A 19,157-nucleotide genomic window follows, 5' to 3' on the forward strand; every position below is an offset into this window, starting at 1 on the left:
TTTATAATCAAAATTTAATAACCATATTCCAGAAGCAAAAGATGTTGGATGAAAAAATTAACAATGCATCAGACCTCCCAGCATTAAAGAAATCTTTAAGCTCTGTGTAGAATATCTTGAACTGTTCTATAAATGCCAGGCTATATTTCCCTGGTGTCTTGGTAATCTTGGCAAGCATAGCCTCTGTAGCAACCAAATCTTCTGGTCCAGCATTACGGTGAAGTTTATTCTGTATGGTATGTTTTATCTCTTGCTGGAGAACAGAAAAATAAAGGTTGATGGATCTTACATGCAACAAACAAGTTACTAAGGCTAAAAGGGAAACCTTCAAGTCATGAGGAATATCATTGCGGTGCGCAATATCTCGTATTCGCGTAAGCGGAACAGAAGCAGTAAACTCTGACTTAAACGAAGGCAGGCAAGGGTGAATTTTCCTGACCACAAGTATATCCTGTAAACATGTAAGAAAGAAGGAAATGCTAAATCCGTAGGGAATAACAAGCCAGTATGAGCAGAATATATTTGGCTCATGACAGTAGTAATTACAATAGAATTTAATAGTGACGTCTATTTAGTAGCCAATTCATGACCAAATCAATAATTTCATTGTGAATCTGCCAAGATCAAAAAGAAGTATTTCATAGACAAGGTTATCACACAAATAGTATACTTAGCATAGGTAAGATTTTAGCTTTACATCTGAGTTCTTTCATCCAGCACCAAAACAAATGACTTAGTATTAAATTAAATAACTACGATTAGTTTAATGAGAAGCACTTTTCTTGGCAAATTCACTATTATTTTGTACCGCAGAACTGCAAAAGGATAAAAAAAGGTGAACACAACTCATATGACCAAATCAACAATAACTAACGAAGGAACAATTTTCAAAGAAGTGGAATTCGGTGGATGGTCAATTACTTTTGATGATTTGTTTTTTCCATAGGTTACTCTTTCAAGGTCACGAAAAATAAGTCTTGAAATCTCAGCATGTCTATTTGGTCGATGATGACCACCATCTTCAAAGCAGGGGATCTGACCAGTGTTGATCCACTGCAGAAATGCAATAGCAAGTGTGAGTTTTGTATATTTGAATACACGCAGAAAATAAAAGATAAGGTAAATTACATCCGAATTAAGTAAAAATATGTACACCCCATGCTGTTTGGATCAAATTTCTTTGGTCATTTTCCTTAGTTCTGCCAGCGAAAGAAGCAATATCAAGAAAACAGTGGTGGAAAGAACACCCAATTAGGTTTTCTTGATGGCACATTCTTCACTACGGCCAATTTAGTTAGCAATTATGGGATCATCACAGAAATTTTTCACCATTACGGCAAGACCCAGTTCTAAAAATTGCTTAAAGAGTTCCTCAATCTGAATAAATATGCCAAGGAAAAAACCTTTAGGTAAATAGAACAATAAACGAGCGCTTCAAGACGATCCACAAGATTGAGATTTCCCGATAATAGAGAATGAACAACCTCAAGCTGCCAAAAAGATCAAATAGTAGTCAGTATGATGTAAGAAAATAAGTAGATAAATTAGGGAAAATTAGTTCAGTCGCAAAGCACCCGTTCTTAAGATATCACAGTTTCTTAAAAAGAAACTAAAGAATTTACTTGGTACACAAATATCTAACATAAGCCATTTAAAAAGCTTATTATCATTAACATTAGCCTTATCTCAATTTTGTGGCTTATTATAATTCCACTTGAATAATAGATAATTGTAAATGATAAGAATTAAAAATCTTTATTATTATTATATTTTCTCATTACCAAGAATATTTTTCTTTAACTTATATTTTTTATTGTTCCCTTTTATTGCCCACGTATAGGCACAAATAAAATTTTACTAGTATGACAATTTAAAAAAGATATCATTTTTAATTCTCTCCCTTCTGACATGGTATTGAGGTTAAACTTAAAAAGCTGATCAAGAAAAGACGCAAATAAAAGAATCATGAAGACTTGGACAAAATTTACATATCCCTAAGAAGGAAAAAACACAAACAGTGAATTGCAGAAGGCTTGGCAAGCAAATGCTACCAGAGGATGCCACCAAACAGTAGTCATAGGTGATAGAGGACAATAATAGATAAGGCTTATTTTTTCATTCGTAATATAATATCAAATTTTCAATTTGACGTGATTCCTGATGTAATAAACCAGGGATCCTCTTTATATAACAGGATCATGATTTTTGATAAATGATATTGATTTTAGAATGAAAATATGAGTTTTCACAAAGCCTAATCTGTCAACTATTCCTCCTGACTTCTCTGTTTCTTCTTCTTCCGCCCCTCAATTCTATTTCAGTACACATTCCATTCAGCCCTCCCCTCTTCTCCAGAAGCAGGACCTAAGGGGAGGAACAAGAGGAAACATATAAAGATAAAAAGCAAGAATATATGAAAAATGATTAAATGGTCCCTTAACTCTTTATACAACAACAACAACAATATCAAGCCTTTATCCTACTACGTGGGGTTGGCTACATGAATACTTTTTCTCCATTGTCCTATTAAGAGTCAAATTCTCATTTAAATCTAATAAAGAAAGACCATTTTTAATATTTTCTAACCAAGTCATTTAAATCATTAACTCTTTATGAACGACCATAATGATTCTCAACTATATTAAAAGACTATTTTGATCCCCCTCAATTCATTAAAATGGAACCAAAATAGTCCTATGGTGGAACTATTTTGGTTCCTCTTTAATGAGTTCAAGGACCAAAATGGTCATTTAATATAGTTAGGGATTATTTTGATTTTCATAAAGAGTCAATGGTCTATTTTGGTCATTTTCTCTAAGAATATATGAGGGGAATTTAGATAAACTCATCTTTTCATTCCATAAAAACAGCAAAAATCAAAACCTTAATTTAGGATCAACTTATGTAAAGAGAAATGGGCTTGTTACATTAAAAATCATATCAAAATGAGTAGTACAAATAAACCTAAAAATTATAATATTAAAAATAAATGTCAAAGGACTCTTTTCTCAAAATATGTCGCAGATCACTGTGAAAGTGAGTGGGATTTGCTCATGCACATCCTTAAGATCATACATTATACTAGAGAAAGCATGCACAAACAAAATGGGAAGCATCAAATCAAAACAAATGCAAATAAGGGAGAACTACCTCTGATCTAAATTAAAGAATATGATCTCTTGAAATTGCATAAGTTGTGAAAGTGGAAGAACAAACTCAACATCAAGAGATGACAACAAAAAGAGCATTGTATTGTCAATCATAGATCATGTATCAAAATATGAACTGTCAATCTCTGTAAGTGGTGCGAAGTCAAGTTCCATAGGAGGGGCATTATTAGTCATGACAATAGATTGACTAAGTTCAAAAAACAATCATAATCACTTGGTGAGCTTGTGGTCGATCATCATCACCATAATTTGATAACTCATTCATAGAACTATAGTCATTTTCAATTTTTAAAATGCATCCTCAATTCTTTTGTCTCTCTCTCTTTCATGATCCAAATGAATCTTTGATTATGATGCCTCCTGTATTTTTGTCTTTGAAATTTATAAGATTAGAGAGAGTCGCCTTAGATGATTTGGTCACATAAAATATTGGCTTTCTGATGAACCTATTAGGAGGGTAGATGTATTAGATTCAGTCTATATCAAAAAAGGAAGAAGCAGACCTAAAAAGGCTTAGTTAGAAAGTATTAAAAATGACCATTTATTTGCTAGATTTAAATGAGAATTTAACTCTTAATAGGACAATGGAGAAAAAGGATTCATATAACCGACCTCACAAAATTGGATAAAAGCTAGTTGTTGTTGAAATTTCAATCTCAACATTGCATTGTATAAACAATTGTTGCTTCCTTTGCGAACAAATTTCATCAGGCGCAAAAGCACAAGTAGAATTAAAAACCTACTATTATCGATATTGATGGTATGAAAGAGAGATAAATCAATGGTGATCACACTTGGTGAGTCGTCCTGGGTCATGATTATTATGTAGATAACACAACTCAATCAAAATAAAGAATCTAGTTTAGAAGATGGATCAACATAATAAGCTAGTTGAAGAGATTGATCATGACATTTATAGTGATCCTTATAATAATATAATGATCATTAAGATCGATTAGCATAATTGCCTTCAAGATCTACATAATAATAAAATTTTTGTTTACAATTATTTTTTCTTCCATGATCCATGTAATGAGCTTCAAGAGCATTTTGAGGCTTTTCAATATGCAATTATCACATCTGCGCTGACAAATGATTGCTTCTTCTATATCTTTAAGATTTATGTCCTTAAAAAGGTTGAATTACAGCTTTCTTTTATTGACAAAGTTATTTTGCATTAAATCCTTCAAGATAATGATATTAGGGCTGGTTTAGAGCATTTATTAACCTGATTTGATTAGAGAATGTTTTGTTAGATAAAAAATGAACTGAAATACTTTATGAAAAAGACGATTGAAATGAATCGAGCATAGGTTTGCGATGGTAGTCTGAACATCTACGCATACCTGTACTAATCGAAAGATATATATTGATGGGAAGGCACACTAAAGGTCTTAATGATAAAGAGATTAGACGCATTTCAAGGGGGAAATCGACACAGAATAGTAGAATGGACAAAGATGCAAGCAAGGGTTGTAAATGTAGTAGTTTGAAGAAGGTCATAGCAAATGGTTGAAACACTATAAGGGGACAAAATAAGCGTTTAACACAAAAGTGGCGGGTCAGCTTGGGTTGCAGATGAAAGTGAGACGCCTGCATAAATTTGTGATTTAGACAAAAAGATCCCACAAACGAAAGCAATGATAAGGTGGTTGTGAGTGTGATGCAAGCTGATGTAGCACAAGTAAGCAAACTTAACCAAAAAGGGTCTAAAGATAAGAGGCTAATTCAAAATTAAAAATAATAATTATATTTTTTATGTCAATGATTTATGTTCATAATTGATGTATTAGACTTTATCATTGTAATATTCTATTTTTGAATATTTGTAAAAATTAATAACTTAAAATTTAAATTTTAAATTTTTTTAAATTCAAATATTTGAATTTTGAATTTTGGATTTCAAACTGCGATAGAAAATTATGCTGGAAATTGCTTTTCAAATTTAAACAAGAGGTGATTGCATTACAATTAAATCACCCCTCTTATAATAGTCATCCATACCTTCTTTGGAGGAGTTACATCATTTGATAAAGAGGTGCTTCAACCACTCTTGCACACTTTCTGTAGGACACAGAATAACTCGTTCTCCCTCTCTTCATTTGAAGTTTGAATTATTGCAAAAACACTATAAATACTAAATACAAAAGAAATAAAGTAAAGGCTAATGTTTTGACAAATTGTTCGAATGTTTCTTCTTTATAAAGAAGTTTAGTGCCCAATTTATTTAATTGGATCTTGTTTGCTGACATTGTCTAGTCTTTGTAATTTTGGTGAGTTGCATGATTTTTATCACTCAAACTCTAAACCTATTTTATTGCAGAAATCTTCTTATACATATCCTCTAACATTCCAATGTGAAACCCTACCCTCTTACTTGGATAAAAATGCGAAGATATTCCTACTTCCACAAAATCAGCCAAACTAGGGCAAGAATGACCTATTCTTTACTTTCCTTATTATTTATACTTCAATCATTTAAGAAAAAAATTATAAATTTCAAAATATATCTTTAAAATCCCCTCAATCAACTCGAAGAGTTTTTAGCTGCTAGTTCAGCCCATAAACCCAATCACAAATTCCTCAAACTTGAAACAATTATTCATGGTTTGGTGCTTCCAAGCCATACTTAACCACCATTTCGTGCCTCCAGCTCTCCATCCCTCCACCCATAAGATGATAAAAGAAAAATATAGAAACCTCAAAAGTAATTTTTTTTAATGGAAATAAAACCAACAATGTTGCATAGATCGGGTTCAGCAAAACAAATTAATAACAACTGAACGTGTAAAAAATGTTAACATGATGAGCAGTATAATTTAGAAAGTTAGAATGAGAAATAGTTATTGCCATAAGGACAAAAGAGTAGCCCTTTTCACATGAAAGGTTATAGAAAATTGAGTTAAATGAATCGGGCATATCGATAAAAAGCGAAAAAAAATGCACCATTAAGGCCTAATCCATGAAAAGTTTTTACGGAGCTAAAGTACAACTACATAACTTAGCTATAAATTATTTTTTAAAAATTGCACAAATTGGAACTAAAACCCCCATCTGGAGCTCAACATAAATTATAAAATGAATATGCAGGATTCACGCATCTAACGATTGTTGGGATGAACATAATAACGACAATACTTATACCCATTCTATATAAATACAAACTTAGGAATACCTTGCGCCACCAGTTTCTAGCGGTTTTGTCTCCCTCCACCAGCTCTAGTGCAAGGCCATCAAGCGCCTTGGTGTCCCATCTCCTCTCTATCTCCCTATTACTGTGCTCATTGGACCGCATAAATGAAACACAGCTTCCCTGCCACTGCTCCACAAAAGAACTGGCCTCTGCCTCTGCCTCAGAAACAACCCCATCATCAACGTTAGCACCATCCCCATCACCTTCGCCTTCCACTTCCTCCTCACTCACCCCCGCCAGAAGATCCAACACCTCTCTCGTCTCATTCCATCCGCATACCAAATCATAAACCCCACTCTCCGGAACAGCCAACAATCGATTATCCCCTTCCTCCCAAAGAATACACTTACCCCCTTCGGTTATTATCACGAACTTGAACTCCACCGTCTTACCCCCTTGCAAATGAAGAACGCGCACCCATCCAGCCTCCGTCCACTGCATCGGAATCTGCTTCGTCCACGACCCAAGCTCATTGGACGATCCGAGGACCGCAACGTGCTCCCCGAACTCCACCTGGAGGTCTAAGCGCAGGCTTAAGCGGACCTTACCGTTCTTCATTGATTCCTTCGGTCGCTTCTTCTCAGCCCTGCGAAAAGGATAGAGAGTTCGATTAAAAATGAGAGGTTTTACAAGACTAACAAAATCACGGAGTTTTTTTTCCTGTTACCTTTTTATTGCGGTGGTGCTACTGTTGCGGCAGCGGAAGCGGCAATGGAGAGGGGGAGTTAGGATGCGGAGGCGAAAGCTCATGGCCTGCGGTGAAACATTATCGAGAGAGAAGCGAAGGAGGGGTTGGTAGAGCAAGGGATCAAGGGGGCGGATCCACAATGCCATGGTTCTCAGGAGGGAGGAGTTCGTGATCACGAGAGCGATAGACTGACGAGTGGAAGCATAAAAGGTTTTTTTTATTTATTTTTTTTTTTTGGAACTGGAGCTTACATGGTTCAGCACAGTAGCTTTAACAAAATGCAGGGGCGGCGAGCGTGAAGCGAACTAAAAGATTGGTCTAATCAAAACTGAAAGGTGATTCGTTTGGCTATCCTCCACTTTTTCTAAAGTCAGTTTTAAAATAATTATTTGAGAAAGCAGAAATTTCAAACAGACAAGTAAATATCCTAAAGTTTTTTAAAACAGTACAAAAATACGATTTACTAAAAAATATATATGCAAAAGTGTCACAAACAAACAACACCAAAAAAAATTCCTCCATTTCCAAATGAAAAAGGCAAAAAAACACCCAAACAAACAAAGCCTGAACAATTAAGTTGTGTTTGTGTCGATAAAATAAGTTACGAAGTTAGCATGCATAAAACTATTTTTTAAAGTTTTTTTTTGGTAAAATTTAGGGCAAAGCCCATATATTAAAATGAAAAACATGTTACAATCTATGCAAAAAAAACAGACAAAATAAAAGAAAAAAGTTAAATAGAGACATCAAAATAAAAGAAAAACCAACAATAAACTCAAGTTCTTTTAATTTTTTTTTTTTAAAGAAAAGCAAATAGCATTAAGCATAAAGGGGAAAGAAACAAAGTACCATGTGATAGTTAAGCTATCACATTCCTCCCAAATCAAGTCAACAAAATTTGAAGGAAGAGCATCTAGAAGAAAAATGTCCCAAAAAGAAATCACCTAATAGGGCTTTATGAGAACAATAATCAACCACTCTATTACTATTTCTAGAAACCCAATGAAAAATTACATTTTTAAAATTTTTTAGAAAAGAAAAGTCCAAACTATGAATGCATCTTTGAAAGTCTTTAGTCTTCTACACTGAATTCTGCAACAGTTTGATCATGTTAACATTATCACATTCAATAATAATGCCTTCCTTGCCAATCATCCAGTCCTTGATTTTATTTTTAAAAACAAAGACAGAAATCAATTCAAACAGTAAAATATCCCAATGGCATAACTTCTTTCTATATGCTAACAAAAATCTTCCTTTATGGTCACGAAATACACCAGCTATACTTGCAACATTAAACTGTAAAAGCGAAGCATCCACATTCAGCTTAATCAATTTGTAGGAGGAGGATACCAAATTTTGGACAGCAACACTTGTTGATTAGTACCCCAGTTATGACAGATTGAAAATCATTGTGGTTGAATTGACTGCAAAAGTATATGAGCTGCAATAATAAATGGAGGACCACTTTTTACATGCTTAACACAATTCCTGAATTTCCAATTGTTAAATACCAAATACATATATAGTTTAACTAATTTAGATTTATCATTTGCAGCTTTCTCTAAACCATCCGGCAGTGAGGAAAATTACATAATTTGGGTAATTGAAATCCCCAAACTTTAAAAGAGTCAAACTTTTCAATTAGCATTTTACAATTAACTGAATTATGACGTTCATCTTCAATCTCCTGACAAACTCTCGTGCAGTTAACAGAGTCCTGCAATCTTCTATAATTCACCAAACATTTTGTCGGAAGTGCATTATTCTTTAGTCTCCACCAAAATAGAACTTCTCTTGGTGTTAACTTCAGTTTCCTCAACCATTTAAAGTTGATTCCATAAAAATATTGAACATTGATTGATGCCTCAAAAGATATTATTGAAACCAACTTACTAAAATTTGTAACCATAAATTGAATCAGTTGTTATGGGAATGTCAAGGATTACATGAATCATGTAATCAGAGAAATAATCTTTCGACAAAGAAAGATTCCATGTACTATTTCCATCAATAAGTAAGGACAAAGATTTACTATGAAGATAATTCATATTGCATGTAACCGGCCAATTCTTTAAACATATATCTAGGATCCAAGTATCTTCTGTAATATTGATTTTAGCTACATTAGAAACTTTCCATCTAGCAATGGGCTTTAAGTATCAAGCCCCATCTTTTATAATTCACCAAGAAGGAGATGAGCTTCTCTTTATTTCTCCCTCACATAGATCATCACCATATTTAGCCACCATAACTTTATTAAAAAGATAATTTATTTTTTAAATGAAGTTCCATGCTATTTGAGCCCTTAATGGACCCTTTCTTTGAGTAGCACCTTGAATTCCCAAACTCACTTGATTGATTGGGGTACAAAGAGAACTTCAAGCAATAGAATATAAGCCTTGATTCCCTTGATCCTTATGCCATAAAAAACTTCTACACAACAAATCAATATCATCATGAACTCCTTTTGGAATAAGATAATGCATCATAATAAATGGAAGGCTGGATGAAAATGCAGTTTTGATCAATACAATTCTTCCACCCAACAATAAAGACTGAGACCCCCATGCATTAAGTCTCTCCAATGCCTTATCCAACACATTCTGAAAATTTGCAGCAACAACTCTTCGAAGAACCATCTTAATGGCTAAATAGATTATTTCAGTTACTACATAAAAACCCAGAATTTTATTTTATTTTTCTTTCCTCCTTCTGGATACATACTTCCCAAAGAGTACCATTGATTTACTCAAATTGATATTCTGTCTAGTACAGCTAGAGTATTCTGCTATAAATTTATTTATCAACTTTGCATTGTTCCTTAAAGCATCAACAAAAATAAGAATATCGTCAGCATACAGTATATGAGAAACCTTCGGAGTATTTGGAATAATTCTTATCCCAAGCTCGCAACCTTTCTCATAAATTACTGTATAAAGTAATTCTAAAAATAAGATAAAAAGATAGAGTGATAGCGGACACCCTTGTCTAAAACCATAATTAGCAATTATCATCTTGCATTTCATTCCATTGATGATTATAGAGAATTTTGAATCTATTATAAAACTTATAATTAGATTTATCATCTTTAAGGTGAATTCCATAACATATAAAATCGGATTTAGTGTCTCCTAACACATGCTATCGTAAGCTTACTCCATATCAAGTTTAATAAGCATATTAACCTGCTTTGCTTTTGAAAATCTGAACTTGTCAATGATTTCATGGGCCAATAAGCAATTGTTTGAAATGGATCTTCCTTGTACAAAAGCTCCTTATTATTTAGATATAATCAGAGGGAGACAATTCTTCAATCTATTTAATATCATAATAGTAACAATTTTATAGATTATTTGGCATAAACTGATAGTTATGAACTTTGTTACTTCTGTTGCATTAGGAACTTTTGGAATTAAAACCACCAATGTTTCTTTCCAAGAGTCAGACATCATACTCGTGATAAAAGAATTTTGAACCGCATTCCATAATTCTATATTTGCAATGCTCCAAAGAGATTTAAAAAAACAAGCATAAATACCTTCATTACCAGGAGATTTATTATTATTCATCTTCATTACAGTACATACCATTTCTTTGTTATGAAAATCTAGCAGTAATAGCTGCTTCATATCATTATTCAGATGATGCTCAAGGAGAAACGATGGCCAATTGATAAGAGAACACCGTCTTTTTCTCCATTTGTTATGGAATTTTTTTTTTCAACAATTTGAACAGCTTCAATATCATTCTCTATAGAACCATTGGAAAGGGAAATTTGATTAATCATATACCCCTTCTTGCATTCGTATAAGTATGAAACAATCTAGAGTTTTGATCACCTTCATCCAACCACTACATTTTAGAAAATTGCCTCCACCAAGTTGCGAGTCTAGCAAGAGTAACATTCAACTCATGAACTTTCTTCCTCAACTCTAACAGGTTACTCGGATTCAACCCATTAAAATTACATTCCTTTTCTTGCAATAGTAAGATATCATTTTGTAATAATAACTCCTGATTGTTAAATTCCTTCAATTTATTTTTACTCCGAAAAACAAGTTTATGAGAGAACAATTAACTTTCCTTTGAAAAATATCAGACGACGATCTAAAATCTTATTTAGAATAAGATTTCTTAACAATACTCCAAGATGCTTCATATAAGCACCAAATATTTTCAAATATAATAGAATTATGATTGAGTCTCATAGAATTATTAAGAGAAAGTAGAAGAGGACAATGATCATAAGTAAAAGGAATATTTAAAAGAGCATTAAAATTCAAGAAAATTCTTTCTAGTCTCTCCCAAATTCGAGCAAGTCCTTTATTATTACATCATGTATACTTTGGTCCCACCGTGCCAATTTCATAAAAAATATTTTTTAACAGGATTCCTTCATCTCCTAATGACCTTGAGAGAACATAAATATTTTATTGCCCTTCTTTTCCTCTTTAGCAAAAATAGAATTGAAATCACCGCCTTAACATGAGAAGTCATTTGAAGTATGTTCCTCGATCAAATTCCATAACTTCCTTCTTGTTGCAACTTAGTTTTTATAACTATGTTTTTCATATCATGTATGTTTTTTATGAATCCAAATATTATTATTTTGATTATTGTTTCTCCTAACACATATTAGATATATTGCTTTTGTTTATGTGTACTAACATTTTAGAAAAATTATACTACAGACTTTTGAAGACTTCAAATCAAATTATAATAGGGTTCATTGTAAATGGAGTTTATATTTTCATTTTTATTGAGTTTGAAAGAGTGTGATTGTAATTGGGTAACCACAAACACACTTGGGGAGTGTTAAAAATCTGTAATTTTTTTAAAACTAATCATATTGTATGATTTTAATTCGTATGGGATGATCTGTTTAGTTATTTCCTCCAACGAGGTAGTTGAACTAACCATGAGGAAGAAAATTTTATAAGTATTGTTCATACTGTATGAAGAATCCTTTTTACAGACAACATCCAAAGTATGAAATATATATGCATAAGTTCATCCTAATGAGCATCAACAACTTTTTCTAAACTGATCGTATTATGCGAAGTGACCTTCGTGCAAACGACCTCTATAATACGAAAAGAACGGTCTATTTTCATCCCGACGATCTCAAATATTTTTTGAACTAATCGTATTGTACGAAGTGACCTTTGTACAGATGACGTACATAGTACAAAAAGAGTGGGTCCCTTTTTGTCCCAACAAACCATATATTTTTTTTGAATTGTTTGTACTGTATGATCCCTTATTCGTATATATGACGTCCAAAGTACAAAAATGATGGGTATGTTTTCATCCCGACGAATCAAAAAAATTTCTTAATTGTTCATATAATATGATTATGGATTATACTGGATGATTATCATGTACGAAAATGGTTCATATAGGTTCGTACAAAGCAATGTTTGAAATATTCATACGTACGAATGATGATCGTACTATATGATTGCAATTTTCAGTTTTCTGGATAATTTTTCATGTCTTTCATATAAAAGATACTTAGAAACTGATTTGGATAAATCTAGTCTTCGTGATTTCTTTGAGTCCAAGTAAAAGTGTTATTTGGGAGAGTGTTTGAGAGAGAGTTCTTGCAAGTGGAGTATGAAAGGTTCACAAGGTTTCACAAAGGTAAGGTTCCCTTTTATTCTTGTGTCACTTTCTTCCTTTCTTCTTTCTAGTTGCTCGAGAGAAGATATTTGAAGAAGATCTTGTACTCGGCCGACACTTGGAGGGTATGAAAGGATGACGATACTCTAATGACACTTGGAGGGTGTGAAAGGACTATAGTACTCTGCCGACACTTAGAGAGTGTGAAAGAATGATGGTACTCTGTCACACCAGGGATTGGTGGAAGAGAGAAAAATTATAAAGGTTTCTCCACATTGCTGTAGGGGAAAAATGAGAGTTACTTTAGTAATAGTGAAATACCTGAAGAGGGAGTCTTCAAGGAGTGGACGTAGGTCTTGTTGGACCGAACCACTATAAATCTATGTATTCTTTTTATTTTTGCTTTTTTTATTTTTCAACATTTTAATTTTTATGGTTAAAAAATTTTCTTTGAATAAAATCTGAAATGGTTTTCTATCAAAATTCCAAGAGTTTTTTTTAATAACCAATTCAGCCCCCTCTTGGTTAGCCTTAAAACAATTGTGTAGGTTTAACAACCTATACAAACTATTCAAGTGGTATCAGAGCTTTGTTTCAAAGTTTAAAGATTAAATTACTTTTTAAAAATGATTATGGCAACTTTTGGAAACCTTAACACCATAAGGGTATTTGATCACTAGACTCCCATTTCTGTTTTTTGGAAAATATGAATGTCTACTTTTCTTCAATCGCTTGACTATCGCATGTTAATTCTAGTTCAGGATGTGTACGTTAGGAAAACTAGACTTGTAGATGACAGTAGAATTGAAACACCTTTTACTAACTGAATTATAAAATAATGAGAATTAGCACAATTAAATACAAAATGTTTGAATAACTTCTTTTGTGCTCTTAAATCTGAAGATTACATGTGTGTTTCTACTTATAAAAGTAGAAAAAAAAATTGGGATAGACTTTGTATTGCATATGAAGGGACTAATGATGTGAAATAATCTAGATTAAATATTTTATTATATGATTATAAACTATTTCACATGAAATCAAATGAATTTATATCTAACATGTACACATGTTTCACTCAAATAGTCACAGCCTTGCATGTGTTAGGTAGAGAACTAATAAATAATAAAAAAGTTAATAAAGTACTTTGTTTTTTGCCTACTATTTATGATGCTAAAATAACTGTTATTATAGAGTCCAAGGATTTAAATGTGTACTCTATCGACAATCTTCTTGGATCATTAATTGCTTACGAGGAAGGAGTGACTTAAAAACAAATTAATACAGGAGCAAAACAAAAGGAGAAGAACATAGCTTTGAAAGTGGATGACTCGGAGAGTGATCAGTCACAACCTGATGATGACGATGACATTGCCTTGATAACAAGGCAATTCATGAGTTTTCTAAAAAGGAAGTAAAGGAGATGCCAATAGTGGAATAAAGGTAAGTTCCATAAAAATGTTATGGTTTTTAATGATATTATTTGCTATGAACATAGGAAACCTAGACATATAAAATTGACTGCCCAAATCTTAAAGCCACTCCTAACGAGGAGAAAGTGGAGGAGAAAATAAATGTGAGGAAGGGCAAGAAGATATTTTAGCAAGCTTTTGGGCGGACTCAGCTTCAGATTCATCAGAAATAGAAAAGGAAGAAGATGTTACCAATATGTGCTTAATGGCCTATAAACTTGATCAATCAGATCACGAGGAGGTATATGACTTAAGTTATGATGAATTAGTTGAAGTTTTTGAAAGAATTCATACAACATATAGAATACTTAAAAAGATGCATGCTAGATTAAACTTAAATTTACTTGAACTATAGAAAGAGCATGAAATCCTTAAACGCACAAATTGATAGTAACTACATGAAACTTTTTGATGAGTTTGATGAATTAAATAAACAACATGAACTACTTAAATCATTCCACATTGAACTTGAAAAAGATTTTAAAATATTTATGGATGAATCTAATAGTAGAGAACATGAATTAAAATTTAATAATACTAATTTAAAACAAGCAAACTCATATCTCATAGAAAAAGTGAAAGCTTTTTAGGACAAAAGGATACATTAACTCCTGAAATTTTTTCTAATCCTGAACTGAAGCATAAAAGTTTAAAACCTAGGAAAAGATAATTTAATTCACATGAATTGAAAAAACCCTTTTCCTTGAGTAAAATGTTTTTCTTGTGGCATGATTGGTCACATATCTCACACATGCACTATTTATAGAAAATCCTATCTAGTGTGGAGACCTCGTAAGATCATTTAGTACCTGAACATCGGATGTTCTAGGCATATGACTGGAGACACTATACAATTCATTTTGCTGGAAGCTATGAATGGAGGCAAGGTTACACTAGGAGATAATACCACTAGGAAAGTGGTAGGTACATGTATGATCGAAAACTTGAACAAATTTTTTATTAAAAATGTTTTACTTGTAGAAGGATTAAAACATAATATTTTGAGCATTAGTCAACTATATGATAAGAGCTGTAGTGTTAAATTTTTTCCCACTAGCTACATATTAAACCAAAATGGAAATGATGTACTGCATGGAACTAGGGGTAAATAATGTGTATATACTATATTTAAATTACATTAAATCTCCTAATGCTTTTTGTTTAAACATTTTTTTTGATGAATTATGATTATGATATATGAGGCTTTGTCACACTAGCATGAAAAAACCTTAGAAAAATTACATAAAAAGAACTTGTTAGAGGTATACCAAAACTAGATTTTACTAAGGATCACTTGTGTGAAACATGTCAACTAGGAAAATAGGTGAAGTTGTACTTTCATTTTATTAAGGATATTTGAACTAGTAAACTATTAGAGGTTATTCATATGAATATTTTTGGACTGGTTAGCATTGTAAGTCTAGGAATAAAGGTATTTGGATTTATGATTCTGGATGATTTTTCTAGATTTACTTGGGTTAAATTTTTATTTTATAAGAGTTAATCATTTGAGGAATTTAAAAACTTTTTGACTTAGATTCAGAGAAAACTAGGTTGCAAAATTATTTCAATTCAAAGTAATCATGGAGGAGAATTTGAAAAATGAAAATTTTGAGAAATTTTGTAAAGAAAAAGGAATTGATCACAATTTTTCTGCACCTAGGACACCTTAGCAGAATATGATAGTCAAAAGAAAGAACAAGTCATTAATTAAAGCCTCTAGAGCCATATTGGAAAAAAATTCACATCCTAAATATTTTTGGGTTGAAGCGGTAAGTACAGCTTGTTATGTTCTGAATATGGTGAACATTAGGTCAAAATTGAATAAAACGTCCTAAGAGCTTCTTAAGGGAAGAACACATAATTTTTCACATTTGCATGTTTTTGGATGTAAGGTATTCATACATAATTATAGAAAATCTCCTTTAAGTAAATTTGATCCAAAATCTAATGAAGGAATTTTTCTTGGATACTCTAGTGTTGGAAAATCATATATAGTATTTAATAAAAAAAACTTTAGTTGTTGAGGAGACCATACATGTTGTATTTGATGAATCTAACATTTTGGAAGAGCCAAGTTTGAAAGAGGATCATATAGAAAATAACTCCCAAGGAATTAAAATGATAAATTTGAAAGAAAATATGGAAAAAGAGAACCATTTGCCTAGAAAATAGAAATTTTCTAAGAATCACCCTAAGGAATTAATTTTAGGTGAACCTAGTGAGGGTGTTAGGACTAGGCATGAACTTAGAAAAGAGGTAAACCATTCTTCCTTTATTTAAATGATTGAATCCATAAATGTTAATCAAGAACTTTAGGATAAATTTTTGATTTTGGCCATGAAAGAGGAGTTAAATTAATTTGTAAGGAATGATATTTGAGAATTGATTGAAAGGAAAAATGATCATAGAGTAGTTAGAACTAAGTGGGTGTTAAAAAATAAAATAAATAATTTATGAGTTATGATTAGAAATAAGGCTAGATTTGTAGCAAAGGGGTATAAACAAATTAAAGGCATTGATTTTGAAGAGGCTTTTGCCCCTATAGCAAGATTTAAAGCAATTAAGGTTTTTTTTTTTTTGAGAAGATGCGATAAGCAATATTATTAATAAAGAAAACTAAACAAAGTGAAGAGCATCACATTCCTCCTTCAACACTTTGTTGAACGAAGGAGGTATGTTATTAACAACCAAATTGTCCCAAATAAAATCACCCAACCTAGCATGGTTAGCACAAAGATCGGCTAACTTATTACAACTTCTATTCACACAATGAAAAATAACTTGATTAAAATTTCTGAGGAAGAAAAAATCAAGAATTTGATGACTGTTACCTTCGGGATAGTCTTCTTTAAAGATCTTTTGGATATGTTTCATGACATTGACATTGTCACCTTCAATTATGATTCCTTTAGCATCATACATCCAATCTTGAAGAACCTCATTTAAGGCCATAAGAGCTTCTAGTTCAAGTTCAGATATATCCCAATCAACTCTTTTGAACCCAAAAGCATACAAGAATTTGCCTTTGCTATCTCTAATAACACCTCCAATACCGGCAATATAATTTTCAGCAAGAGAAGCATCCACATTGAGTTTGATCCATTCGATTGGAGGGGGTTTCCAATTATTAGAAAATAGCAAATACTGATTAGAAACCCAGTTTATCGAAATCAAATCATTGCTGAAAGAAAGATAAGCGAAGCTAAGTGCATTGGCTGTAATTACAGGAGAATTATCTTCTCTCTTCCCGTGAACTAGTTTGCTCCTGCTCTTCCAATAAAAGAAAACTGCTGAGCAATATAAATTCCCCAAGAATGGATTGCTGCTTGAATAAAGAGAAAGCCATTCATAGAAATTTTTCAAATTAGATAAAGTCGGGATATTGTATCCCCAATTTTGCATAACACAGATGACTTTTTCTAGAAAAAAACTATTAACTGCTATGTGATTTGCATCTTCCACTTCACAACAACCTCTCGGGCACCCATTGTAATTAATGATTCTTCTATACATTAAGAATTCATTGGAAGGAATAGCTTTGTGTATAAGTCTCCACCATAAATTTTTGACTCTCGATCTTAATTTCAAGTTTTTCAACCATTTCCAACTAGCATCTTCTTCTTGAAGAAGGTTTCTATGTTCTGAAATTAATGCAGCTAGAAACTTACTAGAATATTTGTAGAGAATTTCTAGCTCATCTCCCCCAATTGCTGCATTGATTTTAAGGTTTTGTTAGCCTTTATCTATTTTAAAGGATTTAAATTATTTCAAATAGATGTTAAGAGTGCTTTTTTGAATAGGGTTGTACAAGATAATGTTTATGTTAAGCAAACTCCATGTTTTGAAAATTCTAAATTTCTTAATCATATTTTTAAATTAAAAAAGGTATTATATGGATTTAAATAGGTACCTAGGGCTTGGTATGAGAGGTTAAGCACTTTCCTATTAGAAAGATCTTTTATAAAAAGAAGTATGGATGCCACTCTCTTTTTGAAGAAATTAGAAGATGATATACTCATTATTTAGATATATATATTGATGATATCTTTTTTGGATCAACAAATAAAAATTTTTGTGGTGAATTTTTAAAAATAATGAATAGTGAATTTGAGATGAGTTTAATGGGAGATGTAAGTTACTTTCTTGGTTTTAGTTTTAAGAAAAATAGGAGGGAACTTTTTTTAATCAGTCAAAGTATATTAAGGACATCCTCAATAAATATAAAATGGAAAATACTAAACCAGTAACGACACCAATGACTTCCTCAGTTCAATTAGATAAGGATCCAAAGAGAAAATATGTTGATCAAACTAAATTAAGAGGTATAATTGGATCATTGTTTTATTTGATAACTATCAAACCAAATATAATGTTTAATGTTTGTTTGTGTGTTAGATTTCAATATGATCCAAAATAATCATATTTGATAGCAATTAAAAGGATTTTAAGATATCTTTTGGGAACTCAAAACTTAAGAATTTTGTATACTAAGTACAACTCTTCATTTAAAATTATTAGATATTCAGATTTAGACTTTATAGATTGTAGGGTAGAATGAAAGAGTACATCTGGAACTTGTCAATTCATAGGAAATTTATTAGTTTCTTGGTCCAGTAGGAAACATAATTTTGTAACCCTATCTACTACTAAAGCTGAATACATTCCCATAGGAAGTTATGTGGCATAAGTACTTTGGTTGAAATAATAGTTGATTGATTTTGGATTTATAATAAACACAATTCTAATTTATTGTGATAACACTAGTACCATTTATATTTCAAAGAATCATATACAACATTCAAGTACCAAACATATAGACATAATACATCACTTCATTAGAGATCATGTAGCCAAAGGAGAAATTGAATTGAATCATATTTCTACTGAAAATCAACTTGTAGATATTTTTACAAAATCACTAGTCTTTGACACTTTTAGCACCTTAAGAATGAGGTTAGGTGTGATTGATCTTAATGCTTAGATAAAATTTTCTACAAACTTCATAT

The 19,157-nt window shown here is 32.0% G+C and overlaps 1 protein-coding gene across 2 annotated transcripts in view; it reads right to left on the minus strand.

The window, feature by feature from the left end:
- Positions 1–7,307, minus strand: part of LOC110093579 (phosphoglucan, water dikinase, chloroplastic) — a 130,139-nt gene extending 122,832 nt beyond the window's left edge. The window contains exons 1-6 of one of the 2 annotated variants that reach the window (XR_003700409.1): positions 7,031–7,307; positions 6,346–6,949; positions 1,404–1,490; positions 922–1,053; positions 326–451; positions 75–253 (exon numbers count right to left, since the gene is read on the minus strand). Coding sequence is in view for 1 of the 2 variants with exons in the window: in XM_020818510.2 (XP_020674169.1) it covers positions 75–253; positions 326–451; positions 922–1,053; positions 1,404–1,490; positions 6,346–6,949; positions 7,031–7,197 (1,295 nt within the window). In the remaining variant the exon portion in view is untranslated. The remainder of the gene's footprint in view (positions 1–74; positions 254–325; positions 452–921; positions 1,054–1,403; positions 1,491–6,345; positions 6,950–7,030) is intronic. The other variant, XM_020818510.2, reaches the window with a different exon arrangement.
- Positions 7,308–19,157: the final 11,850 nt, after the last annotated feature.

The sequence above is a fragment of the Dendrobium catenatum genome, unplaced genomic scaffold, assembly GCF_001605985.2.
Source record: "Dendrobium catenatum unplaced genomic scaffold, ASM160598v2 fragScaff_scaffold_2, whole genome shotgun sequence".
Classification (NCBI taxonomy): domain Eukaryota; kingdom Viridiplantae; phylum Streptophyta; class Magnoliopsida; order Asparagales; family Orchidaceae; genus Dendrobium; species Dendrobium catenatum.